Source organism: Macaca nemestrina, chromosome 13 (assembly GCF_043159975.1).
Source record: "Macaca nemestrina isolate mMacNem1 chromosome 13, mMacNem.hap1, whole genome shotgun sequence".
Lineage (NCBI taxonomy): Eukaryota > Metazoa > Chordata > Mammalia > Primates > Cercopithecidae > Macaca > Macaca nemestrina.
In genome coordinates, this window is record NC_092137.1 from 32,779,521 (window position 1) to 32,807,006 (window position 27,486).

General features: G+C 38.5%; 1 protein-coding gene across 1 annotated transcript in view; it reads left to right on the forward strand.

The window, feature by feature from the left end:
• Window positions 1-27,486, forward strand: part of LOC105464813 (tetratricopeptide repeat domain 27) — a 178,922-nt gene that overhangs the window by 93,883 nt on the left and 57,553 nt on the right. Inside the window, exons 11-13 of the mRNA XM_011712886.2 lie at window positions 863-958; window positions 3,746-3,868; window positions 24,241-24,468. Coding sequence (XP_011711188.2) covers window positions 863-958; window positions 3,746-3,868; window positions 24,241-24,468 — 447 coding nt within the window. The remainder of the gene's footprint in view (window positions 1-862; window positions 959-3,745; window positions 3,869-24,240; window positions 24,469-27,486) is intronic.

Genomic DNA, 27,486 nt, shown 5'->3' on the forward strand with positions numbered 1-27,486 from the left:
GAACACTTAATGTAAACTGAATGGCAAATGAAGAGGCAAGAGAAAATGATCATGATAATGGGGCTGCTGTCCACATGTTTCTCTAGCAATCTCACAATGTGTCTTCCTTCACTTTGATGCTGATCTCTTCTATGACGGATCACTTGACCACTGGATAGCGCTAGCCTTTGACTTTGCAGTTGGCCCTGGTACCTCGTCTCAGAGTCAGCTATTTTGGTCTTGTTGGTTTGCTTCTTGATATAGCTTCTGAGAGTTTAGTTATTCAGTACCACTGTAGACATTTCAGTACATCAGAGGGATTCTTTCATGTATGTGGATTGCAGCTGCCCACTGCACTATACAGATGGTCTCACCTGAGTGAGTGTCCAGCCGTATTGCTCTGTTGCTGAAGAGGGAGAGGATTTGCTCTCTGTGATCAAATAGGCTACTTTTTCCTTTAATTTTATTCCTGAGCAAATAATCCTAAAGAAAATTCTTCATATAATTTTTCTCTGATTTATATTATAAAGTGCCATTGTCAAAGTGGCATTATGTTGTGAAATAGATATGCTAAAGAACAGTTCTTCATAGAAGAAGTAAAAAGGCTTATCAATAAGGCTAGTTCTTTGAAAGAACTATTATAGGAAATGAAAACTTTTTCTGGTAAGTTTTTATTGTACATGTTTATGTAAATGTGGATTAGGTTTAAAGTTTTTTGAACATTTAAAGAAATTCAAGAAAAAATTCACACATCCTATCACCTTATCAAAATGACTTAAGTTCTTTATTGTTTATATGTGCATTTGTATAACTATTACAGTAAGGACTTATTTATATTACAAGTTATACATATAGATTCTGATTGTGATATATGTTCTTTAAGGCTCTTGCAGACCAATTTGAAGATAAAACTACATCTGTATTGGAACGCCTAAAGATTTTCTATTGCTGTCAAGTACCACCTCACTGGGCCATTCAGGTAGTTTTGTTGTTTGTCATTGGGTATGGAAAATACTTGGCATTAGAAAGGTAAATGCATTATAAATTGATGATTTCAATTTATGTTTGAATTTTCAAATATTTTGCTGATATAATAAATGTATCTACCTGGGAATTGCTAACTACTTCAAATTGCTATTTTGATTAAAGTGATATTAGACTCATAAAACATTTTTAAAAGAATTTAAAACTGTATGAAATAGAATCCTAGAAATTAAATTATAGGAGAATCATAAGTGCTTGCATTTTCAAAGTAACTTTTTTTTAAGGGATGAGGGCTTGCTTTATTGTCCAGGTTGGAGTGCAGTGGCAATTCACAGGCGTGATCATTGTGCATTACAGCCTTGAACCCCTGGGCTGAAGCAATCACTCCTGCCTCAGCCTCCTGAGCAGCTGAGACTACAGATGTGCACTACCATACCTGACTTTGAAATAATTTCTTATACTAAAATTATTTTAAGGACTTTCTACCAAAGGAGGAACCTTTTAACCAAGTTGCTTACAAAAAGCAAAAGAAAGCATTTATTTGGTATACTTTATGTTGTGAGATACACATGACTACTCTCTTCTTCCTGAGGGTATGAGAATACCTACTGTAGCTCCTAATCCACATGCTGAGGTGGGGATTCTGGCCCCTTGTCTACATGGTTCTCCTGTATTATAGGTGTAACTCCCTATTTTGTAAAATTTTAGCACCGAAAATAACTTAGACACCTGGTCCAGTTTCTTAATGTTACAGAGAAGAAATTGAGGCTCAGTGCAATTAGCTTTCCACTGTTGATCACACAAGTGTACGTGAACTAGGTTTCTAATTTCCTCACATTTAGTCTACTTTACCTCTTTTCCTTAGCTTTTCATTGGGTTGTAATTATATCAGCTAATAACAACCAACTTTTACTGCATACTTAGTATGATGCATACATTTTATTCTGTATTCCACACATGTTCTCTTATTTTATTGCAACAATTTTTAAAAATATCTGTTTTACACGTGAGGAAGCTAAGTCGCAGAGAGGTTAAGTGGAGTCAGATGGAGCCAGCCAGGGGATTACAGATGATTTATCTACTATTGCCATTTTAATCAGTTTTCTGTCCTCTCTATCATGGATCATACACATAGGTAGTGAGTTAGAAACATAAATGCCAACCCACCATCCAATTGTTCAAAATCCCTATTGTAAGACTTCTTAGAGTAGGTTATATTCTTAAACACAGGGTGAACTCGGAGGTTTATTATGCGTTGGAGTTCAGTTTACATATTGAAGGAACCTCAATAAAACATAGACAAGTAAAAAAGCTTTATGATATCTCAAAAGGAATAGCTTCTTCATTAAGAATGTGTTAACAGCTAGAATTTTTTAGTGTGTTTTTGACTCTGATCTGTGAAATTTGTTAGATGCTTTATATTATGTGGTTTGGTGGATAAACATTTCAGAATGAGCTGTTATGACAAAATGTATCTATTGTGGGTGTTGCTTTTTATCTTTTTCTGAACAGAAACATTAGGAAACTTAAATACTGTTCAAACTGAATTTAGGCCAAATGCTTATCTGCTTAGCAAGCTGTGGATTTCAGGATCTTCAGGCAGTTAGATAAGGATCCTTTTTCATTAGGAAGTTAATTACTTTTTCTGGCATCATGGGGACTAACCATATCTTTGTATATTATTTTAAAGATTGAGAAATAACAGTTTATTTTAAAAAGAGAATTAGTCTCTACTTTGCTACTAGCTAGCCATATCATCTTGGATGTCATCAACTTTCTTGATCTGTTAAATGAAGATGTACTGCTCATTGCATAAGCACTAAGATTTATTCCAGCTCTCACATGCTATGGGCAGTTTTTGAAAATGTCCAATTATATTCTCTAAAATAGCCAAATTCTCCTGTATTTCATGGGTTACTGATGTATTGGACCATTCTCATTATTTACTTTGATAATCTGTAGCTTATAATTTTTAGGTATATTTCATTTGCTTTCTGATATTGTCAGTCCCGGATTTTCTGGGCTTAACTCTTAAATATGTATTGAATTTTCAGAGTAGTAAAAGTATACTTACGAGAGAGCAGCACAGCTCTCTCTAATATGAAACTATACCTTATTCTAACCTTACCTACTTTTTTAAACCTTTAAATTTTTTTTTACCATTTGTGCAGGTGTTAACACTTACAAACCATAATATATTTATTTTTAAATATGTTTAACCTTCACTGACCTTAACTCAGTTTGCTCTCTTTTTAGTCTGCCAGGGACTGGGAAATTAGGAAGCTAAGTTTGTTAGAATGTGCTTGAAATAAATCTAAGTAGCTTTGAGTGAGAAAGAGCTAGATATGATGCCCTTCTGAATAAAATTCAGCAGGGCTAATGCATAGATTTTATGTCATCTCTATTGACTGCTCAGAGTTTTAAAAATTAATTTATTAGATCTCAGCCTCATCAGTTGAGATTGTTGTATACAGACTGTCTAGGTAAAAAAGAAATACTGATTTTTGCTTTTTAAGTTCTTAGAAAAAAATTGGATATATTTAGTATTTTCAACAGTTTCTACATTGTTCTTTAATTCCTTATACCCTATAAAGAGGCTTGTTTTCTAAAGTAAAGGTATGTATTGAATTATTACAAACTTCTAAGTAGTAGAGATTCTAGAAATTATACATTTATTACAATAAGCAGACCCCTAAAAAGGCAGATTAGGTATACTTGGAAGTGAAACAGGAATCTCTCTTTACACCAAGAAGTATTAATTATTTCAACTTGATTTTTCTAGCGCCAACTTGCAAGTTTGCTCTTTGAGTTGGGATGTACCAGTTCAGCCCTTCAGATATTTGAAAAGCTAGAAATGTGGGAAGATGTTGTCATTTGTTATGAAAGAGCCGGGCAGCATGGAAAGGTACGTAATAGTCAAATCTGATGTACTGGTGAGAGCCTTCCCTCTGGGAGCATCTTCTCACTTGTTTTGTTTTTCAAGCCCACTTTTGCCAGTGTTCACTTATATTGCTTTTTTTCACTTTTTTCCAGAAAACTTTTAAATGTTTTCTCTGATTTCCATTGGGACAGATTATTTTATGTGTATGCGTGGTGGTATGTGTATAGAAGAGAAAAGTGGACTGAGATTGGGATTTGACATGTAAGAGACTAACAAGAGCTTTGAAGACGTGGCATTTTCGTTTCTTTCCTTTACTCACCTTCTCCCGTAGGATGACTTCAAAGTGAAATATTTGGAATTATTTTAATGATCACTGGGTTGCCTGATGATCAGATGCTGTGGGCCTCAAGGGAGGTTACCTAGGAGAGAGAGTGGGAGCAGTTGGCTTGGTCTGTAAAAGAAAATCCAAAGGGGTGATGACCCCTCTGGAGGCAGAAGAGTTGTCAAGTGTGTAATGCACATTTAATTCCACCCTGAAATTGGGTCAGGAGGGAAAATGTTGCAATATTTGCATCTGTTATTAATCAGTTGTCTTTTCCCCTCATACATAAACAGAATTTTAAGAAGCATAAGGGGCTCTGCGTTGTAGGTCACTTTAAAAACTGACACATTGAAATCATATGTTAAATTTTGGATTAAAAATTCAAAAGACTTAAGTTGACTACACAGGCAAGCAGAGTAAAGCCCACAAATTAGATCATTTATACCTACAGTCAACCTTTTGCCATCACCCTAAAAAAGAGCAATAGTGGTTCAAGCATGTGTTTTTCTTAAATACCTTCCTAAGTATGTCTATTTTAGATTAATAGTGAAAGTTGCATTTCTTTCACTAATCGATTAATGGCAGTGAAGGTCTTTGAATTGTATTGACTTAAGGAGAAACCAGAATAAGAACAAAGTTTTACTGTGGAAGATTATCGACTGGGCATGGTGGTTCACACTTGTAATCCTAACACCTCAAGAAGCTGAGGTGGGAAGATCGCTTGAACCCAAGAGTTCAAGACCAGCCTGGGCAACCAAGTGAGACCCCATCTCTACAAAAAAAAAAAAAAAAAAAATTAAAAAATTAAAAATTAGCTGGGTGTGATAGTGCATGCCTGTAATCCTAGCTACTTGGGAGACTGAGGGAGGATGATCACTTGAGCCTGGGAGGTTAAGGCTACAGTGAGTTGTGATCACACCACTGCACTGCAGCCTCTATGACAGAGCAAGACCCTATCTCAAAAAAAGATTGATAGAGTTATAATATTTTTATCCTGGAAAAGAACCCCATAAGCATCCATTCTAGCTCCCTTCTTCTGTAAATAAGGAAAGGTTTCCCTTATGATTTGCTTCAGATCACAAGCTGGTTATTGACTACTTGTAAGGTAGTATGGCATGGTGGCTAAAGGCATAGCCTCTGGTCTCTGGCTGCTGGTAGTCAAATGCCAGCCTTGCTTCATGCTAGCTTTGTGATGTTGGGCAAGTTGCTTTCATCTTCCTTGTCTTAGTTTCCTCATCTGGAAGCACTTAATCTATTTGCTTTATAGGTTTTTGTGAGATAATGTGTGTAAAGTACATACAATGGTGTTTACCTCATAATGTGACATGAGTGCTTGCTGCCATTACTTGCTATGATTCTATGAGATGTTTTTTCTTCATATTTTAATGTCTCTAAAATTGGAATGTATTTAACAATTGATGGCATCTTCCTTTTGCTCTAAGTCAGGTGACTGTCCTGTCAGATTGTCCATACCCATGCACGTGAAAGCTAATTATAGCTACATTTAGGCCACCATTTCAGTTGACTTGTGGACACGGTGTCAGCACTACATATGTTGTGTTTAATTGCCATTTAAAATATCTTCAAAAGGATTTCATTATGATTTGGCACTGAAACAAATAGTTATTGAATACAGAGAAAAAGAAAACCAAAGTAGAGAAATGAAAATTTGGTGTTACTGAAATAAACATTTGCCACTGGGTAAATCATCCCAATTCCATTTACTTTTCTTTAAAAGCAGCAACCAAGTGCTTTATGGGAGCCAAGAAAGAAGGATACCCAAAAGTAGATGAAGCTTTGTTTTGTACTGAGATGTATAAAGAAAGGTTGTCATTTAAAATGTCAAGCAACGTATTGAAGGCAGGAAGAATTGCCAAATTTTTCTGAATAGATTGAAAAAAATCAAAGCAAACAAGAGGCATTAGGTTATGAATTAAAACCATTTTTTCTTTCATTGACAGAGTTTGTCTTACAACTGATAGCATCTCAAATTTAATGAAATATAGTAATGTATTTCTTCGGCGACTTAAATATCTTTTTAGTGCCCATTGTCTGACACTAAAGTAGTACTCAGATGTTTGTTTAACAAAGGAATGAGTGGATGAATGAATATCTTGACTTCCAGTCTGATGTAGTTCCCGCTGCATCATTCTTTACTGTGCTAGTCTTTTTACATTGGCCAGGAAATAAGTAATAACTTTATATAAAAATATGGTAGTTTCTGAAATAGTAATATTTGAAATAGGCAAGCTGGTAAATCACAAATACTCAAAACATATTTTAGAATATTAATTTAATTATTTTTAGAAAGTATGGAAAGATGAGACTTTCCTTAATTGCAGGAGAAAAAACATAATGAATCCATCCCCTTCAGAGAAGGGATTTGACTATGTCTCCCTAAGCAGTTGTGATGATTATTATTTTTTTAAATGTGTACATGACCTTGTAAGAATTGTCTGTAATAGGCTGGGTGCCGTGGCTCACACCTGTAATCCCAGCACTTTGGGAGGCCGAGGCAGGTGAATCACGAGGTCAGGAGACCATGACCATCCTGGCCAACATGGGGAAACCCCGTCTCTACTAAAAATGCAAAAAATTAGCCGCGCGTGGTGGCAGATGCCTGTAGTCCCAACTACTGGGGAGACTGAGGCGGGAGAATGGCGTGAATCCGGGAGGCGGAGCTTGCAGTGAGCCGAGATCGTGCCACTGCACTCCAGCCTGGTGACAGAGCGAGACTCCGTCTCAAAAAAAAACAACAACAAAAAAGAATTGTCTGTAATAATGACAAATGCTTCTGTTTCTAAATCCTCTAGAAAATGTGCATATTTACAATTTTAGACATGTATAGTCATCTACTTTGTCTTAAGTTTTTTGTGAGTTTTAGCCAAACACCCCCCAAAATCTTGATCTTAAAAGTTGATTTTAGTATTTTATTTAACCCATAAAAGATCTCCTTTACCTGTGTTTCTTATGCTATATTTGCAGATTTTTTTAACCACAGACCCTAAAAAGTTTTGCCATAATTTAGAAGCAAATGTTTTATTTCTAAAACAGCTGATATTCTTTTGGTCATGTGCCAGTAGTTGTCACCACATTTTGATTTAACTAGAAGTCTGTGAAATTGTAATCCTTGCATTTAATGCTCAATTGGCATAATTTATTTTTGAAAGGTGAATTTGGAGAAATGTTTAATTCTAGTTATTTTGTTCTGGTGCTCGTGTTTACACCCTGCTGTTGTAGGGTGTTAGAAATTCTGGCTTAGAAACTACCTGCATACATTCTTGTTATTTAATGACCACAGGCAAAAGAGCTAAGCTAAAGCTAAGCTAAGATTAATTTTGCTTAGCTAAGATTAATTTTGACGTTGGTATCAGAACTGGTTTTCGCCTGTTAGTATTTAGTATTTAAAGGTTATCTGACCCACTTACAGCAATTTCCCCTAGCTGATGGATGTATTCTTCCTTTGTTGAGCAAATTTGATTCTAAATGAGAGACAAAGGCTGAGGGTGAGTGGTTAGGGATAGATAAGGGTTGGGACCTCTCTTGTTTTCTCTTGTTTCTAGGAAGCAAGGCTTCCCTGAGATTACATGGTCATATCTTTTATTATGCTGCATTTGCAGATCATTGTAATCATGGACTCTTAAAAAGTTTTCCTTTAAATTGCAAGTTAACGTTGTATTTCTAAAACAGCTGAGACTTTTTTAGCAGTTGGTTTGAATTTCCTGTTTTGGGGGCTTTTTTTTCCCTTGTATCCTAGAGATTCTTTATACAGTTTAAAAGATTCTCCCAGAAGTTCTTTCCCCACACTATAACCAGAATAGTCTTCCTAAAGACAAATTTGCCGTGTCATTCTCACCCCAACTAACTTCTCTCCGTTTCCAGGGTTAAGTCTGAGCTGTTTCGAATGAGTGGCTTACAGACAATTTTATTTATCTATCTATCTATCTATCTTTCTTTCTATCTATCTATCTATCTATTTATTTATTTATTTATTTATTTATTTATTTATTATTTAGAGATGGAGTTTCGCTCTTGTCGCCCAGGCTGGAGTGCAGTGGCACGGTCTTAGCTCACTGCAACCTCCACCTCCTGGGTTCAAGCGATTCTCTTGCCTCAGCCTCCCGAGTAGCTGGGATTACAGGTGTGTGGCCCACACCTGGCTGATTTTTGTATTTTTAGTAGATATGAGGGTTCATCGTGTTGGCCAGGCTGGTCTCGAACTCCTGACCTCAGGTGATCTGCCCGCCTCGGCCTCCCAAAGTGTTGGGATTACAGACGTGAGCCATTGCGCCCAGCCTCACTTTATGATCTGGCTCCTGTTTCCGTTGCCAACTGCATTTTCTCCTTCCTCTTTTACCCTGCTTCATACCTACTCTGTCATCCAGGTTGCACCTGAAGTTCCAGCAGAACTTTAATAACTTGAATGAAACTACTTGTAAGTTCTTGATTTTGCAGCACCATCTCACCTCAGACCTTTGTAATTGTTGTTGTCTGTCTAGAACGTTTGTCTTCCTTCAGCTAACTGCTACTTATTCTTTAGGAGATTGCTGTCTACAGAGAGCCTTCCCAGATACTTTCCTCCCACATTTTGTGGTGCTGTCCACCTGTGTACTCCTATAGCACCCAAACTACTCTGGTACCCCATTTGTTGGTTCATCTGATCTACTAAATGTAAGCTGCTTAAGAACCAGACCCGTGTCTATTAAAATAAACAGCTGTTGGCCAGGCGTGGTGGCTCACGCCTGTAATCCCAGCACATTGGTAGGCTGAGGCGGGTAGATCACGAGGTCAGGAGATGGAGGCCATCCTGGCTAACACGGTGAAACTCTGTCTCTACTAAAAATACAAAAAAAAAAAAAAAAAAAAATTAGCCAGGCATGGTGGCACGCGCCTGTAGTCCCAGCTACTCGGGAGGCTGAGGCAGGAGAATCACTTGAACCTGGGAGGTGGAGGTTGCAGTGAGCCGAGATCGCGCCACTGCACTCCAGCCTGTGTGACAGAGCGACAGTCCATTAAAAAAAAAAAACAAAAAATGAAAAACAAAAAACAGCTGTTGCCCCAGAACCTAGCAAAGTTCTGGCATGTAGCAAGAAGTCAATCATATTTGCTGGATGAGTAACTAGTAAGTGATCACTGAATAGTTATCTCATTGAAGCAATCTCCATGTAGGACACTCCTTATGAATACCTGCAGGTGGCAGAAGATACCTCTCCAACCACTGCTCTACTCTTCTGTCTCCAAAAACAAATTATGAGATTCCTCTGCTCCCATTTCAACCTTCTAACTTTAGGAGTAGAAATAGGAGCAAACCTTCAAGAATTTTGATTCTTGCTCAGTAAATGCTGAGGACACTGTGAGCATATTATTATGTAATGCTATATTTTGAGTGCCTTATATGTACCGCATTCTTTATATAATTATTTTATAATTGTCATATGCTATTCATAACAACCCACAAAATATGGGTTGCTTTTGTCGCTTTACTGATTAGCATTACTAAGTGGCAGTTTTGGAATATGAGCTCAGACCTTTCTTTCCTTTAAAGCCGGTACCCCTTTCCCCACACCTGCCTCCTGTCATGGTTATTGTTAATCCCTTAAAAATTGGATATTAGCTTTGTAAGTTAAAACCTGTTGTGCTCACTTGATTGAGAAAAATAGGCAAAATAATTGAAAATATAAATTGGTAATGCAAATAAGAGATGATCAACTAATTGAATAATAAGGCCTGTTTTTAATTACTCTGTTTCATATTGGACCTTGAGTATTTATGTTGGCAAGTAACTTTTAAAAAATCAAGCCAGAGCATGGTGTTGTCACACATATAACTGTGAAAAACAATTAGTGAACATTTGGCTCCATGAGAGAGTAAGTGGGAGTAGGCACCACCACACAGAAGTCTAGCTGGGAGTGTCTGACGGGTGGGGCAAAGCGTTTTGCACTTGTCAGCTCTCAGTTGCTGCTCATAGAATAAGAATTTAGACTAGGAGTAAATTGCCATTCTGCTAAAAGGGTTGTTCTTGGTGAGAGTGAAACGTGCTTTGGAGTTCTGTCAGCTGTGCCCCTGTCATCTTTATGTACTATATTGAGGACGTAGAGCACCTTTCAGTGGTCAGTCTCCCTGTTGAGAACCAGCCTCTTCAATAGAATCAGAATCCATTTTTGCTCTCTGCTTCAAGGTAGAAGGCTAGAATTAGACTATGGCCAATGTTTTGTGAGCCCCATGTGTGCCTTTTTTTTTTTTTTTTTTTTTTTAATCCTAAAGCTGTTGTCAAGAGGCCAAATCTGGCTAATTGGGGAACCTTAAGTTCTTAGCCTGCCTTTTCTCCATTCCCCTGGAGCAAACCTGTGTTTATTAAGCCTAATTTTGCTCTTCATGTAGTCCTCAAAGATGCTCTTCATAGTTGGAATCATTTCTGGGTCTAGAGCTTGTTTTTTTCCCCTTCATTTTTTACGTGGAGGGCTTCCTATAGTTGTTGATCTGCCAGTTTCGCTTCCTAATATACTGACCAGATGCAAGATCAGATAAGAACCACTCTTATCACACATTAGAATTTTAATTCTTTCCATTAATTCACAAAATTTCCGCTAATTCACAAAGTTTAGGCACAGATCACAGCCAAAAAGGGTAGTTTGTTTTGATCATTCCTTCTCACTCAAGTATGAAAAATTTTCCTGAAATATTTTGTCTACCTTTTCACTGGAGGCTTAGCTTCATTTTTCACCCATATTCTTTACCCCAAACCCAAGGCTTCACCCCTGACAGAATGCTTCCTGGAATCCTAGTAATGCTTAGGGTAGGATCTTCCCTCCCGCAAATCTCAAATTTCCCACATAGCAACTTGTAGAAAACCATATCATCATAAATATAAATGAGCCCCAATATGGCAGGTTTTCAATATATTAGTTCCTTTGCTTGCACATATCTGAAATTCTCAGTTCTCAGCACTGGCTGTTTGATCAGAAAATACACCACCAGGATGGGGAACCCCTAAAATACCCAAAATCCCCTTTCAGGCCATCAATTTTGCTCCTCTGTGTTTATAGTCCTAAGAAGCGTTGCTTCCTAGTTATCACTATTTGGTTAGAAGGGCATGTGAAATTCAGATTCTGTTATATGACATCTCTATTTACTAGGATAAATTTTTGTTAGATCTGTCCTAATTTAGTCATATGGTGATAATCAGTATTGATTTTAGCTAGAGCATGTCACCTAAAGGAGTTCTCCCGTTGTTCCCAAATGGGAAGGATCTTTTATGTTTCTGTTTAGAATCTGAAGGACCTTAGAAAATACCATTAGCCCTTTGTGACTTTAGTATTATTTCCATTTGAGTTCATCCAACGTTTATAGACTACCTACTGTTTGCTGGATAAGGATATTCCAAAGACGACTAGTAGACAAAGCTTACTCCCAACACAGTTATAGTCTGATATGATAGATACACATGAGCGAATATTTTAGTATGACAGTGCTAAGATAAAAGTATGTACAGATTCCAAATTCTATGTGGCTCTCATATTTCTAGCTACATATTTCTTTCTCTGCTGTCCTGTTCTAAAGCAATGATCCCCTCGGTTTGTATCTTGCATAGATTCCTTTCTGAGATTTCTAGGGCTCCTGTGATTTTCCACACTTTTAATAAAAAATCCAATGTTTGGTTGAAATTAGCCTAATGTGGAAAAATTTAGTTTTGATCTTCTACTATCAGTAATTTTTTTCTCTTTGACCTCACTTTCTTGCTTCTTCTTGGCCAAGTTCTGTAATCATCTATTTAAATAGTTGATAACGGCAATTTTTCTGTTTTTGGAGAAACTACACAGTTGACCAGTGTGATTATTTATGGAAAATATTAATGTTCCTCGAAGCTCTTTCAAGTCCCCTTTTCCTAGAGGTAGGGCAACCTCAAGTGTCTTGCTTTCCAGTCTGGTTTTCTAATGGAAGGAGTTGAGGAAGAAGATAAACAGTTTAGGGCTTACTGCTTCGTTCAGCCTCTCTGAGGTAGGTAAGCCAAAAATGAGGAACAAACTCTCAAAATGTTAGTTTAACTTGTTCATGGTCATTCATTTAGTAAGTAGATTTGACATTTGAACTATCTGATTAAAAGCACGTACATCCATGGCCGGTCGAGGTGGCTCCCGCCTGTAATCCCAACACTTAGGAAGGCGGATCACAATGTCAGGAGTTTGAGACCATCCCACTAACATGGTGAAACCCCATCCCTACTAAAAATACAAAAATTAGCTGGGCATGGTGGTGGGCACCTGTAATCTCAGCTACTCAGGAGGCTGAGGCAGGAGAATCGTTTGAGCCTGGGAGGTGGAGTTTGCAGTGGGCCAAGATCATGCCAGCCTGGGTGATGGGGTGAGACTTCGTCTCGGAAAAAAAAAAAAAAAAAGCACATATATCCTCACAGATCTTCTTGTAGTTGGAAGTCTATAAACTTGATTATGCAACACAATTTTTAAAGCAATATGTTAAAACTCTTTTGATTGTAAAATAATTAACACATACTAGCTTAGGCAAAAAAGGAAGTTTTATTGGTTCTTGCAACTGAAAATTCTAGTAGACTTCGCATGAGAGCTCCTGCAGGGGCTCAGATGATATCATCAGGACTTTGTAGCTCTCTCCCTGAGGCAGACGTCATGGCCACAGGAAACCCAAGTTAGTAATCTCAGTGGAAAAATATAGTCAATTCCACTGAATCTCTAAAGAAAGATTCAGTGGAAGACTGAAGGGCTTGAGTCATGTGCCTTCTGCCCTCTCATCTGATAGGAACTACCTGGACCACGCATGGAGTGGGTTTTCCTCAGGGAAGAGGAGTTCAATTTTCAGAAGATCAGGGAAGGGATGCTAAACAGGAAAAAAGCAACTGTGATGTCCACTGTGGGGTGGGAGTTTAATGACCTAAATCTGAAGTTGCAAACTGGCAGCTTATGGGTGAATATAGGCCAGAGAGGCAGTTTGTTTGCCTTACACAGTGTTTTGAAATAAATAGATACATACATACATAAATATTTTAAGGATATCTCACCTAAAAAAATTCTAGATTTCTTGGCCTCTCTTAAAGAATTGAAAGATGTGGAAACACTGAGCGGCCAGAGTCCCACATCGGTGTCCTAACTGGCTGGAGCTAAGCAGTGACTCTTTCCTTAGGATGCTCATCTACCAGCCCACTACATTCATCTCAAAAATTGGCATGCATCTCTGGGCAATTTAGGGTATGACCCTTACTCTAAATAGTGCAGGTTTCCCTGGTCAAGTAAACAGCGTGTTATTCTGGTTATAATCACAGGTTCTGCTTAAGTCTCGGCCAACTTAGCTTTATGCTGAGATTCACTACTTACGCATAGTCATTGCCGAAAAAAAGTATTAAAATTAATAATTAGTTATGTGGGATTACAACAGATTGTTGAAACAGCTTAGATTTGTATGTATGTCGGTGGGTAATGATCTTTGGAGTTTGCATCTGACAAGATTCGTCCAAGTGCTGCAGGTTCATGGCAATCAGTTGCCCATTTAAATATGTTTTTGTTTGTTTGGGGAATGTATTTTTTATTATTTTTAATAGACATTTAGATGGAAAGTTTCTTGCATCGTATAATAATGCACATCTGGCCGGGCACAGTGGCTCACACCTGTAATCCCAGCACACTTTGAGAGGCCGAGGCGGGTGGATCACCTGAGGTCAGGAGTTTGAAACCAGCCTGGCCAACATGGCGAAACCCCGACTCTACTAAAAATACAAAAAATTCGCTGGGCGTGGCAGCACATGCCTGTAATCCCAGCTACTTGGGAGGCTGAGGCAGGAGAATTGCTTGAACCTGAGGGGCAGAGGTTGCAGTGAGCTGAGATTGCGCCATTGCACTCCAGTCTTGGCAACAAGAGTGAAACTCCATCTCAAAAAAAAAAAAAAAAGCACATCTGTATATTCCCGTGGGGAAATAGTAACCCATAGCCAGAAATTCTAAAGCTTTTGCATTCTGTGAAGATTTCTGGCCATTCACATTTCGATATTGCAGAAGTGATGTTATGTAGGCCCTGGTACTTTATTTATGTTCACTGGGCACATCTTTTGTAGCTCATTATTTGGTCATAAATTATGTAAATTGAGTGGATAAGTGGAGGAAGACAGAGAAAACAGAACATTTTGGAAAGAGTGAAGAAGAATGAGGAATGCAATATGACTAGCTGAAGAAAGGAAATACTGCAAGCATTGCCCTTGGGAAAGATAATTTTGTTGGCAGAAAGAAGAGGTATAAGATCTCAAGGAGAAAGAATTAACTTATCTAACACAAAAACGTGGGATAGAATTTGAGGAAAGAAAAAGTCAGTTCAGACCAAGCAGGGTGACTGCTCTGGTGTTTCTCACCTTCTCTGGAAAACTACACACTCTGGCCCTTCAGACCCATCCTGCAGTGAATAGAATATCCGGAACTGATACTGTTGGGTAGCAACAAGTTACACACCATCCACCATGTTCCTCATTCTTAAAAGAGTTGTGGTAGGTGGGAATTGGTGGAGGAAATATATGAAATCCTGAGTACCCTAGCATTTCCAAATGTGAAGATTTTCCTGCTTATGATTTCATTTTTCATTTGTATACAGATGCTTCTTGACTTACAATGGGGTTACCTCCCAACAAACCCAAGTTGAAAATAATTATAAATATAAAAAGCATTTAATACACCTAACTTACTGAACGTCATAGTTTATCCTAGTCTACCTTAAATGTGCTCAAAACACATTAGCTTAAAGTTGGGCAAAATAATGTAACACAAAACCTGTTTTGTAATAAAGTGTTCTGTATCTTATGCAGTTTAAAGTGAAAAGCAGAATGATTTTTTGAGTACTTGATGTACAGTGCCTACCAAATGTGTATTGCTTTTTTACCTTTGTAAATTTAAAAAATTATATGTCAGACCATTGTAAGTTGGGAACTGTTTATATTTATTTTGTCTTCTTTGCAATGGTTGCAGAATACTAGGTATTAGACTCCGGTAAATCTTCACAATCTATAATATGGTGTAGTTTGAAGTAGAATAAATATTTGTAGAGTGGTGTTTTTAAACAAGCAGATTCTTTGAGAGTGTGATTTGATGTCTGAGCCTTGGATCCTATTTTCAGTGTAGGATACCTGGGGAGTATAGTATTTCCCTGTAATCCTTTTTATTTCTGTTAGATTGATAGTAATGTCTCCTCTTTTCTTTCTAATTTTAGTAGTTTGATTTTAAAGATTTAACTTTTGGTTTTTTTATTTTCTCTATTATTTTTTGATCCTCTGTTTTTTAAATTTATACCCTAATTTTTATTTCCTTTCTTCTGCTTGCTTTGGGTTTAGTTTGCTGTTCTTTTTCTAGTGACTTTTGGCGGAAGGTTAGATTATTGATTTGAAAACTTTTTTTTCAATATAGGCATTGATAGGTATAAATTTCTATTGAATGAGGCTTTTGATACATCCCATAAGTTTCAGCATATTTTGGTTTTGTTTTTATTAATCTCAAAGTGTTTTTAATTTTGTTGTAATTTCATTTCATTGATTATTTAAGAGTATATTGTTTAATTTCCACAAAATACCTTTTGTTATTGATTTTGAATTTTATCCCAATTGTGGTTGGAGAACATACTTTGTATGACTTCCGTCTTTTGTCTCAACATTTGTTGAGACTTGTTTTGTGGCCTGTCATATAGTATATCCTGGAGAATGTTTATATGCACTTGACAAGAATGTGTATTCTGCTGTTGGCTAGAGTGTTCTTTAAATGTCTGTTAGGTCTAGTTGGTTTATAGCATTATTCAAGTCTTCTACTTACATCTTTTGTGTAGTTATTCTGTCCATTTTTAAAAGTTAGGTATTGACATCTCCAAATACTATTGTTCGATTATTTATTTTTCTTTTTAGTTCTTTCAGTTTTTGCTTCATGCAATTTGGAGTTCTTTTAGCGGCACATGTATTTGTGATTGTTACATCTTTCTTGATGGAATGAACATTTTATCATAAAAATATGCCTTTGTTCTAACAATTCTTTTTTTTTTTTCTTTTGAGGTGGAGTCTTGCCCTGTTACCCAGGCTGGAGTGCAGTGGTTTGATCTCGGCTCACTGCAGCCTCTGCCTCCTGGGTTTCAGCAATTCTCCTGCTCAGCCTCATGGGTAGCTGGGATTACAGGCACACGCCACCATGCCCGGCTAATTTTTGTATTTTTAGTGGAGACGGGGTTTCACCGTGTTGGCCAGACTGGTCGCAAACTCCTGACCTCAGGAGATCCGCCTGCTTCAGCCTCCCAAAGTGCTGGGATTATAGGCATGAGCCACCGTCCCTGGCCTGAGTTATATTCTTAATGCCTGTACTGGGGATTACTTAAAATAGTTGATTTTAAGTGTTTGTTTAGTAAGTCTAATATCTGGGCATCCTCAGGGATAGTTTCTGTTGATTACCTTTTCCCTGTATAAACATACTGTCTTGTTTCTTTGTATTTGTTTGCCCCAACTGTTATTTACCACCTCAGGCAACTGCAAAATTAATCAGTCATTTCTAGTTGTTTTTTGAAAGGCTTTTCACTGGGCAAGCTTAGAATTAGGTCAAATAAAGACAGTCTTGCAAGTGAGCTTTTCCAGGGAACCACTAGACTGGGCATATGATGACAGTTTTCTGGGAATGCAGTTTTAAAAGTATTTCAAATCCATTCTGCCCCCTCCAGTGGCTGCCAGGCCACTAGTTATCACGATGATTGCAGGCTCTTGGTTTTCAAGGCTACTACAGAACTGGAGAAGAGGGGGTTGGAATGGTACAAGTTGAAATGCCATGAAGCTTGCTCTTCTTACCAAGATTTAGCCGTTTCTCTTGAATAAATGCTTCCTGTATTATTGCAAGTCTTTGGTTAATTTTCAGAGTTCTGAAAACGTTGGTTCTGACACTTTGGGCCAGTTTTCTGGTTTTTTTATAGTGGAGGGAATTTTCAGATGTCCTTATACTGTTATGTCCACCTGTGGAATAGTGTTGAACCTAGAATCAAGTTCCTGCTTTTTAACTTAGTGTTCTTTGGGTTGTGGGTGACCAATTGACTAAGAAATCTAAGCTTTATTTCCTTCTCTCAAAAATGGGCATGTTAATGTATACTACTTGGAATTATTGTAGGGATTACTGCATTTAAGAACGAACTGGATAAAAACTAACCTATATATTACTACCAAATGGAAGAATACATAAGTTTAAAAGGTAGAAGTAGGGAAAAAAAAAAGATTTTATCACTTAGGCCTGTTTTATGGAAGCAGAGCCACTTGAGTATTTTAGAGAATAAGGGGCTTACTAAAGGAGTTGAATCTTAACACACATGTGAGAAGAGCTAGGGAAATGAAGGTATGGAAGAGGGAATCAAGATCAGGGCAAGAATCATTGACTAGTTCACTTGACACATTGGCACAAGTGGGTAAGTCAGAACTTAAGGGAAATCCAAGAAGCCAAATACTTTCAGCCATTGAAATGGGACCATGAAGCAGGGGCTTGTGGAGGGATCTATGGAAAGCTGTTATATCTATATAGCTATTAACCCTGTGAGTCCACACAGCAAATGTCTCATGGGGGCCTGAGGTTGCTGTAGGTCAGCAGAGCCAGCAGTTGGAAGGACAAGGTAGACACACAGAGCATGGGATCTGGGATCTGCAGAGCATCTCCACATCTTGTTTGTTACCATATTAGACCATGACAACTTTCCAAGAGTAAAGGCTGTTGCTTCACTTCTGCCTTTCAAATCCTTAATAGGTTCTCCCATGATGAACTCTAACATGAAATCAGAAGGAAAAGGGATTTTAGGAAACAGTTTCCAGTTTAAGCAAGTTGACATAGCGTAATCCAGTACATATGACTATGCAAGGGTTTAGTTGTTTAACTTGGGAATTTACTTATTTGGAAAGTTGCAACATACTAGCAGGTACAGATTATTCCATAGACTGTGTTACATAAAGAAGGGTTTCTGACATGGGGAAACTTTTTAAAAGTTTCTTCAAATGGAATATAAGATATTAAAGCATTCTTACAACATATAACATTAAATATTTAATTTAACAAACCTTGATTTGTTTAATAGATGAGTTCCTTAGAGGCGATATATCAAATGGATTTTTATAAATTCAAGATTTCCCTAAGTATTAATACCAACTATATGATAATTTTTAATTGGTTTTCAGTTGACATTGGCACAGAAGTTTTTTAAATCTTAGTTTGTGTTCTATTAGCATGATGTCATCAAGGCCATGGAATGGTGAGACAATCAAGTTCCTTGCAGATTAAATTATATCATAAAGTCCATGTTGTTCTGAGGCAAGATAGGACAAGTGTTCTTCTCTCTGTGCTGGTAAAAGGCTGCTACATCTGGTGTTGTCTGGTTATTGTGTAGAGAAAAGAACATTTGCTGTATCAGTACCCTGCTTCCCATGTAATGATTTATTCCAGCAGAGATTATGTCCAGAACAGTAGCTGTAATCAGAGCCACCACTGTGTTAAGTTTATCGTAATCCATGACATTTTCCAGGACCCATTTTTGTTCTGCTCAGTTTAAATGGGTAGGTTAAACCACACACACACACACACACACACACACACACACACACACACACACAGACACACACACTCACACACACACACACACGTTTTTGATAATGGCACCAATCTCTGGTTTACTAGATATGCAGTGTTGCTTTGAGTTTACTCTTTTAATGAGAAGAGTACACTTCAGGGGCTTTTGCTTGGCCCTTTATACTGTAGTAGCACTTACTAGAGGATCTGCTGGTTGCTTAATATATCTAATTCACTGTACATTTACAGTGGAGGGAAGAGAAGGGAACTAGAGAAATCACCACCAGGTAGATTCAGAAACTTACTGGGCCTACCATGGGATGGATAGACTTTCATTAACCCAACCACTCATCATGATGATATTCTAAGTCCCAAAGGGTTAACATTAAGAGCTAACCCTAAGAAGATGGAGTATTTCTATTTCCCCAGGATACAATTATTTGGCAAATATTTATGTTTACTTCTTGGGAAAATGCTAGAGAAGAGCTATGATATATCCTTGTTATGTTATTCCAGAGTCCTTCCTGAATGGTATTGGCTTCTTGTTTATTTTTTGTAAAAGGCTGTGAGTCTTTGAAGTGACTCAAAGATAGGAGCTGGGTGAGAGACAATGTCTTAGCATGGAGACTCAGGTCAGGCATCTGGTCTCCAAACCTAGAATTTTTTTAATTTAATGTCATACATATCAAGTTTGAACTTCATCAGCTGCCCATCTAGTTTGGAACTGAAGTTTCAGGATCAGTCAGTCACTACTCAAGTAAGATCCATGCTAGTCCAACCTAATTATCTAATTATCACTCTGGCCTTGCTTATTGCAAATAACTGTGCTCATCATGCTTCTAGGTTCAGTGCTATCAGCAAGTCTCTCCCACCCTGGGTTCTAATTACCCCCATTAAAATCAAGAAACCCTTTTCAACAAAGGACCTCCATGCTTTTCCCCAGCTTACACGGAACATCTACCATAGCACTTTTCAAAAATGCTGGTTCTCCCATTTAAAATGTAAAAGGAATATCCTCTTGGCCTTGTTGGGGACATAGTTAGGGGTAGATGAGCAGGTTGCAAGTGATAAATTGACAACAGCCTTTTTGTTCTAAGTTGTTGGATGCCTTCCTGTACATTACACAAAGGAATTTCTGGCATCTCAACTTTGTTTAGTTTTGGCCACATTTGAGTCCAGATTTTAGTCAAGCAGTTGAGCAAATAATTTAGAACCATCCCCAGCTGCTTGAGTTAGCACTGCGAATCAAAAATTTCTGATGAATATCTTAATTCAGCCTGATTTAATTTATGATCCTTTTTCTTTCTGGTCTAGCATGGTTAGAATCTCTTTTACCATATGGTCCCAAGGTTTTCCCTCTGTAAATTAACAAAATGAACTGTTCTTTTTGCATGTTGGTTTATTTTTATGTCTGGAGGCAATGAGGGATGGAAGGGTACAGTCATTATGGTGTCTTTAAGCAAAGTAGCACTAGTCTTATTAGATACACTCTGCTGGTATAGGAAACTTAGTAGATTTGGGTAATTTCTGTTATTTAAATCCTTCCAAATGTCTCCATTTAAATCCTTGGATCCTTCTCTTTCATAATCAGTGCCCTTTTCTGCTCCTGGCCAGGATGAAGTAACTGGTACTAGACTTACCCTTTCTTTAAACAATGGTTGCAGTTCCTATTGCTGTGTAACAAACCTATGCAAAACTTAGTGGCTTAAAACAACAGCAATCATTGTTTCTCTCTCATGGTTTCTGTAGAACAGGAATTTAGGAAGGGTTTGACTGAGCAGTGGTCTGGCATCACTCATGTAGTTGCAATCAGATGGTGGCGGGTCTCGGACACTTGGAGACTGGCTGAACAGCTGTCTTCATCTAATGTCAGGGCCTCTCAGTGGGATTTCTACACATGAATTAGCTAGGGCTTCTTCACAGCATGGTGACTGCAGGGAGTAGGGCTACTTACCGAGCAGCTCAGGACTCCAAGGAGGATTCCAAGAGAACCACACAGAGGCTGATTGGCCTGTTATACGCCAGCTTTGAAAGTCGCATAGTGTCACTTTTACCATAGTCCCACGCTCACCCAGAGCAATCGCTAAAGAGTATAAAATGATGTATAACTGAAAGCCAATAGAGAAAATAAAATGGAAGACTAAAGCATACTCGATTAATCCAATCAAATACCCTAACTTTTTTTTTTTTTTTTTTTGGAGACAGAGTGTCTCTCTGTCACCCAGGCTAGAGTGCAGTGGCTTGATCACAGGTCACTGCAACTTCTGCCTCCCACTCTGCCTCCCAGGCTCAAGTGGTTCTCTTGCCTCAGCTTCCTGAGTAGCTGGGATTACAGGTGTGTGCCACCATGCCCAGCTAATTTTTGTATCGTTAGTAGAGACAGGGTTTCACTATGGTGGCCAGGCTGGCCTTGAACTCCTGGCCTCAAATGATCCACCCACATTGGCCTCCATTACAGGCTTGAGCCACCACGTCGAGCCCAAATGCCCTAACATTCACATAGAACTAGTGAAACTGGGCCGGGCACGGTGGCTCACACCTGTATCCCAGCCCTCTGAGAGGCTAAGGTGGGCAGATCACTTGAGATCAGGAGTTTGAGACCAGCCTGGCCAACATGGCGAAATTCCTTCTCTACTGAAAAATACAAAAATTAGCTGGATGTGGTGGTACATGCCTGTAATCCCAGCTACTCGGGAGGCTGAGGCTGGAGAATTGCTTGAACCCGGGAGGCGGAGGTTGCAGTGAGCCGAGGTCATGCCAGTGCACTCCAGCCTGGGTGACAGAAGCAAGACTCCATCTCAAAAATAAAAATAAAACAAAAAATAAAAATAAATAAAAAATAAAAGAACTAATAAAACTGAATTCATTCTACATTTTAATTCAGCTATCCTATAGGAGCAGTATCTACCTACTTTTGATTTTGGCTATACCAGGTTGGTAGCTGCAGGGGAAAATAAATTCTTCTAGATAATCATAGAAATTCCCTGGTTCTCTGACCTGGGGGATTTAAAACACTGAATGTCATTTGCTTTCTTCGAGCTGTCTAGTGAACTTGGAAACAGCCAACTTACCTCACAGTTGTTGTATTCCCTCATAATCTCCTATCACTCAATACACAAAGCCATGCATTAGGTAGGTGTCTTAGTTCCGTTACCACACATGATAACTTAAGTAATTCTTTCATCACGGGATATCATGGACTACCAGTGTTTCACCCCCTCATGATCACTGCAGCCTCTCTGCCTTCAAACCCAACCAGATCAGATACCAATCACATATTTCCATTTGCCCTAGGAGTACATTGCCTGAAATGATTCCTATACCCAGTTACTATAATGGTCATTGTTTAATTACAGACCACTACAGTACACTGTAACTGGCTAAAGCTCAAAGAAATTTATTAGGTGAATTGGCTTCCAGAATTTCTAGGGTGATGTGGGTACCATACCGTCAATACCAGGCTGTCAAGAGATATGCTTTCAATCACGTGGTAAGATGATTTCAGCAAAAATTCTGCTGCGGCTACAGTCTGTGGTTGAATACGTCTCTTTATAGGTGACTAGAGTTATAGTTAGATACTTTAATAGCTATTGTATTATGTTTGAAGAGAGGAATTACATGGATTATATTCTAAAACTTTATGTTTATTTTGCCTATTTGGGACTTAGCATTATTTTTTCTTAGAAACTGTTTTATAAATTCCAGTTTCACTTTTAGATTAGGTCTAAAAGCATACATAACCTGTACTATATCAGAAATGCAGAGGAGCCAACATCCAAAGACACTTTTAGAAGCACAGTCTTCTTTTAAAAGATTTCACAAACATTAGACTGCTTAAGGAGTAAAGATATGCCCATCTAAAGAAAATCAAACGTACAGACTTTCGGATTGCCAACTGATGTATGTTAGGGGCTTTAAAGTCTCATTTTAGCTACTAAAGGATGGCTTTCCTAGATATGTACATCCATTTTGGCAATGGCTATCTTAGCATCCTTGGCAGCACCACTGCTGTTTACGTGAAGATGTGTGTATGAGGATGCAAAGCAGACCTGCTACTGTGCTGCTTGCTCTATGTTGAAATTTATCAGAAGTGGGGTGGTGGACATGGCGGTGGGAGGGAGTTGAGGAGTGGTGGCAACAAGTACACAATTAGCCTGAGTGATGAGGTAGCTCCAAACTGTGGACATACGAGAATAATGCCGAAGTCTGTGCAGTGTATTGAGGATGACTTTTAATTTCTAAAGTGAATGGGCTGTCTGGAATCAGATAGGTCTAGCATGAGCAAGTGTTATCTCTGAGGTAGGATGTAGTTTGATTAAGAGGTACGTTTTAAGTAGTGCCTATTAAGTTGTATGTAAATGTATATACAATTTAATAGACATTGCTAAAAATCCCTCCTTTATAAATTCCTCAGTGACCCCAGGCTCCCTAACCATACCATTTTGAAAAAGGAGAAACATGCTTTTCATTGCCTTTGGGTAGAGGTGAATGAAAGAGACTGCTGTAAAATATGGTCACAGTGGCGACACCTGGCGCAGGTAATGGGTCCACCTGATACCATGAAGTAAACCTCTCTTCGGTGCATTTCCTTGAGGACCCCAGAGGGCCAGTGAAGCAGTGTTCCCCTTTTATTCCTCGTTCCTTTCTTTTACTTGCACCTTAGAGGCATACCTCTTTTTGTTGCATTTCACTTTATTGCACCTCACAGATACTGCGCCTTTTACAAATGGAAGGTTTGTGACAACCCTGTGTCAAACAAGTCTGTCAGCACCATTTTTCCAACCACATGTGCTTACTTCATATCTCTGTGTCAGCATTTTTTAGCAATTAAGCTGTGCACATTTTTTTTTTTAGACATAATGCTATTGCATACTTAACAGACTACAGTATAGTATAAAAACAACTTTTTTTTTTTTTTTTGGAGTCAGAGTTTCACTCTTGTTGTCCAGGCTGGAGTGCAATGGCACAGTCTTGGCTCACTGCAACCTCCACCTCCTGGGTTCAAGTGATTCTCCTGCCTCAGCCTCCCACCCAATAAACTGGGATTACAGGCAGGCAACCACCACCATGCCCGGCTAATTTTTGTATTTTAGTAGAGACAGGGTTTCATCATGTTGGCCAGGCTGGTCTTGAACTCCTGACGTCAGGTGATCCACCCGCCTCAGCTTCCCAAAATTCTGGGATTCCAGGCGTGAGCCACCATGTCCGGCCAAAAACAAATTATATATATCCTAGAAACCAAAAACTTTGTGACTTGCTTTATTGCAATATTCACTTTATTGCGGTGGTCTGGAACCAAACCTGAAATATCTCTGAGGTATGCCTGTATTTATTTTGTATTGGTCCTCTTACTCAACCTGTGTCCTTGATGTGTGAAATAAGAAATCTCAAACGTTGAAAATAAAAATTTGGATTGTGTGAGATTAAAGATGTTTATTTGCTAAAAAAAAAAAAAAAAGCAGTTAGTCGCTCTTAAGCAATTTCATTATTTCTATTGTTTCTAGGCAGAAGAGATCCTTAGACAAGAGTTGGAGAAAAAAGAAACACCAAGTTTATACTGCTTGCTTGGAGATGTCCTTGGAGACCATTCTTGCTATGACAAAGCCTGGGAGTTGTCCCGGTACCGCAGTGCTCGTGCGCAGCGCTCCAAAGCCCTCCTTCATCTTCGGAACAAGGAGTTTCAAGAGTGTGTAGAGTGCTTCGAACGCTCGGTTAAGATTAATCCCATGCAGGTTAGACAACTCAGAACCCCCTGCTGCTCTCAGTGCTTGTGCTGTTCTTTGGATTTGATCTTACAGAATGAGTATCCATTTTCTAACCTGATAACTGGTGAGTTTGTTTTTGACAGCTAAGAACTTAGTCTCTAATAGACTTCTTGCTTGTTGTAAACTTGCTTGTTGCAAAAAGTGGATAGGTATGTTTTTTTTTAATTCACTTTCTATTACTTTAACTTTCTGTTTCATTTTGTTATTTTTTCCCCTTCATTGTCCTTAACTATTGACATACAACTATTAAAATTAGGTACAGTTTTGAGCAGATACGTTAGGAAGAAATTGAACAAGAGTCAAAATTGCAGACAGCATAGGGCTTTGCAAGTATTTGCTGAAATCAGTAATGAAAGAAAAAACTTTATATAAATAGGATAATGTATAGAATGGATTCTTGATCATTTTAAGAAAAACGTGTATTTATATATACACAAATAACTTTAAATGTTAAAAAGTTTTTAAAGGTTTGAAAAAACAATACAAAAGGGTCTGGATCTTTAAACTAAGTGACATGATAAATCCACAGGAATGGACCTAATTTTGAGGGAAGAGAGATTAACCTTATTTTGTGCTTAATGATATTCAGTTATCAGAATGTCTTATTATTAGAAATGGTCATTTTTTCTACCAAACTTTATTTATAACTGCCTTCCCATTTCACCAATCAAAGGCATGTATAACTGTCAATCATGGCTCTTGAAAAACATGCACACTGATTTGCCGTAATCACCAGTTAAAATACTAACTTATAATTAGTGGCTAATGTTCACCAAGCACTTACTGTGAGCCAGGTAACTCATTAAACATTTTGCTAGTATTCGAATCCAGATGGTCTGATTCCAGAGCCTACACTATCTTTTTTTCTTTAATTGTGGTAAAAAACATAGAAAAATTACCATCTTAACCATTTTTAAAAGTACAGTTCAGGGCCAGGCGTGGTGGCTCACGTCTATAATCCCAGCACTTTGGGAGGCCGAGGGATCACTTGAGCTCAGGAGTTTGAGACCAGCCTGGGCAACACAGTGAGACCTCATCTCTGAAAAAAATAAATAAAATTAAATGAAAGTACAGTTCAGTAGTGTTAAGTACATTCCCATTGTTGGGCAACCAATCTCCAGAACTTTTTCATCCTGTAAAACCAAAACTCTATTCTCATTAAACAACTCCCTATTTCCCCTTCGGTCCCCATCCTGGCACCTGCAACCACCATTTGCTTTCTCTCTTATGATTTTAGCTGGGTAACTATCTTATGATTTTTACTAGGTAACTCGTAAAAGTGGAATCATACAATATTTGTCCTGTTGAGACCGACTTATTTCACTTAGCATGATGTCCTGAAGGTTCCTTCATGTTGTAGCATGTGTCAGAACGTCCTGCCTTTTTAAGGCTGAATAATATTCCATTCTGTGTACATACTTCTTTTTGTTTACCCATTCATCTGTTGATGGATACTCGGCTTGCTTCCACCTCTTGACTATTGTGAGTAGTGCTGCTATGAACATGGGTGTGCAGAAATTGTCATTTTTGAACTGGATAACTGAGGGAATGCCTTTTACATTGAAGAAAATCAGAAGTGCGTTTTTTAAAATGACGGATTGAGCTAATCGCTTACTTTCTGTACTCTGGATGGTAAATATAATTAGAACTTTCCAAATCAGGTAAAAAGCCTGGAGAAGAGAGTAGGACAGCTGTAAGTACAGAATATCAGCAGAAACTAATGGGTATATTTGACAGCAAGGATGCTTAGAGTGTACTAAGGAATTGTTTTTTGTTGACAGTTGGCTCTAACTCAGTGGTTGTCAACTGGGGATGATTTTGTCCCCCAGAGGACATCTGGCAACTTACGTAGTCATTTTTGGTTTCGGCAATGGGGAAGTGTGGGGATATGCTACTGACATCTAGTGGGTAGAGACCAGGGATGCTGCTAAACATCCCATAATACACAGCACAGCCCCCTACAATAAAAATTATCTGGCCTATCATGTCAGTAGTGCCATGGTTGAGAAACCCTCCTCTAACTTGATTATCACTCTATTTTTTTTGGTGGGGAGTGAGGGGTTGGTTTTTGGTTTTTGGTAGAAGGGAGAACTCACTCAATATTGTTTTTAAAATTTTACTTTTCTGAAAAACTGTATCATATCCTTGCATATCTTGGAAGCTTCTGCCTAAAGTTTACCCTAACTGCGATTGCCTTATGACTGGATTAAGTGAGTTCCCTCCCTTAGCCTGCCACAATCTCAGTTAAATCAGTGCCAGGCACCTCACAGACATGAATTGTTCTCTGCAGCCCACAGTCTGTTGTCAACATGTTAGCATTATCCTTTTCCTTCTGCCTCACTGGCAGCTCCTTCTCAGGCTCCCTTGCTGGTTCCTAAAGGCTTAGTCCTTGGACCTTGTCTTTGTCTGCACTTACTTCCTTGATTTCATCTAGTGCTGGAGCTTTAAGTTCCAACTATACACTGACAGCTTCCCAGATTTTATCTCCACTCCTGTCTTCTCCCCTGAACTCGACGCCAGTGCTTGACTGCTTACCCGATCTTTGATTTCATCTAGTGCTGGAGCTTTAAGTTCCAACTGTACGCTGACAACCTCCCAGATTTTATTTCCACTCCTGTCTTCTCCCCTGAACTCGACGCCAGTACTTAACTGCTTACCCAATCTCCCCATTCCTCACTCCAACCTAGCATTTCCAGTATCTGAAGTGTTCTCCCCATTCCATAATCCCTCTTCCTCCCAAGCTTATCCTCATCCCTATAAATAGCAACCCCATCCAACCTTGGAGTCATGCTTAATTCCTCTTTCCCTTATACCCCACATCTAATCAATCAGCAAGTCCTAGCAGATCTGCCTTCAAAATATGTCCAGAATCAGACTGCTTCTTACCACTTCCTGTCATCCTGGTCCAAATCCCCATTGTCTTGCACCTGATTAATTGTGTTACCTCCTGCCTTTCTTCTTGCCCATCTGCCTATTCTCAAAGGG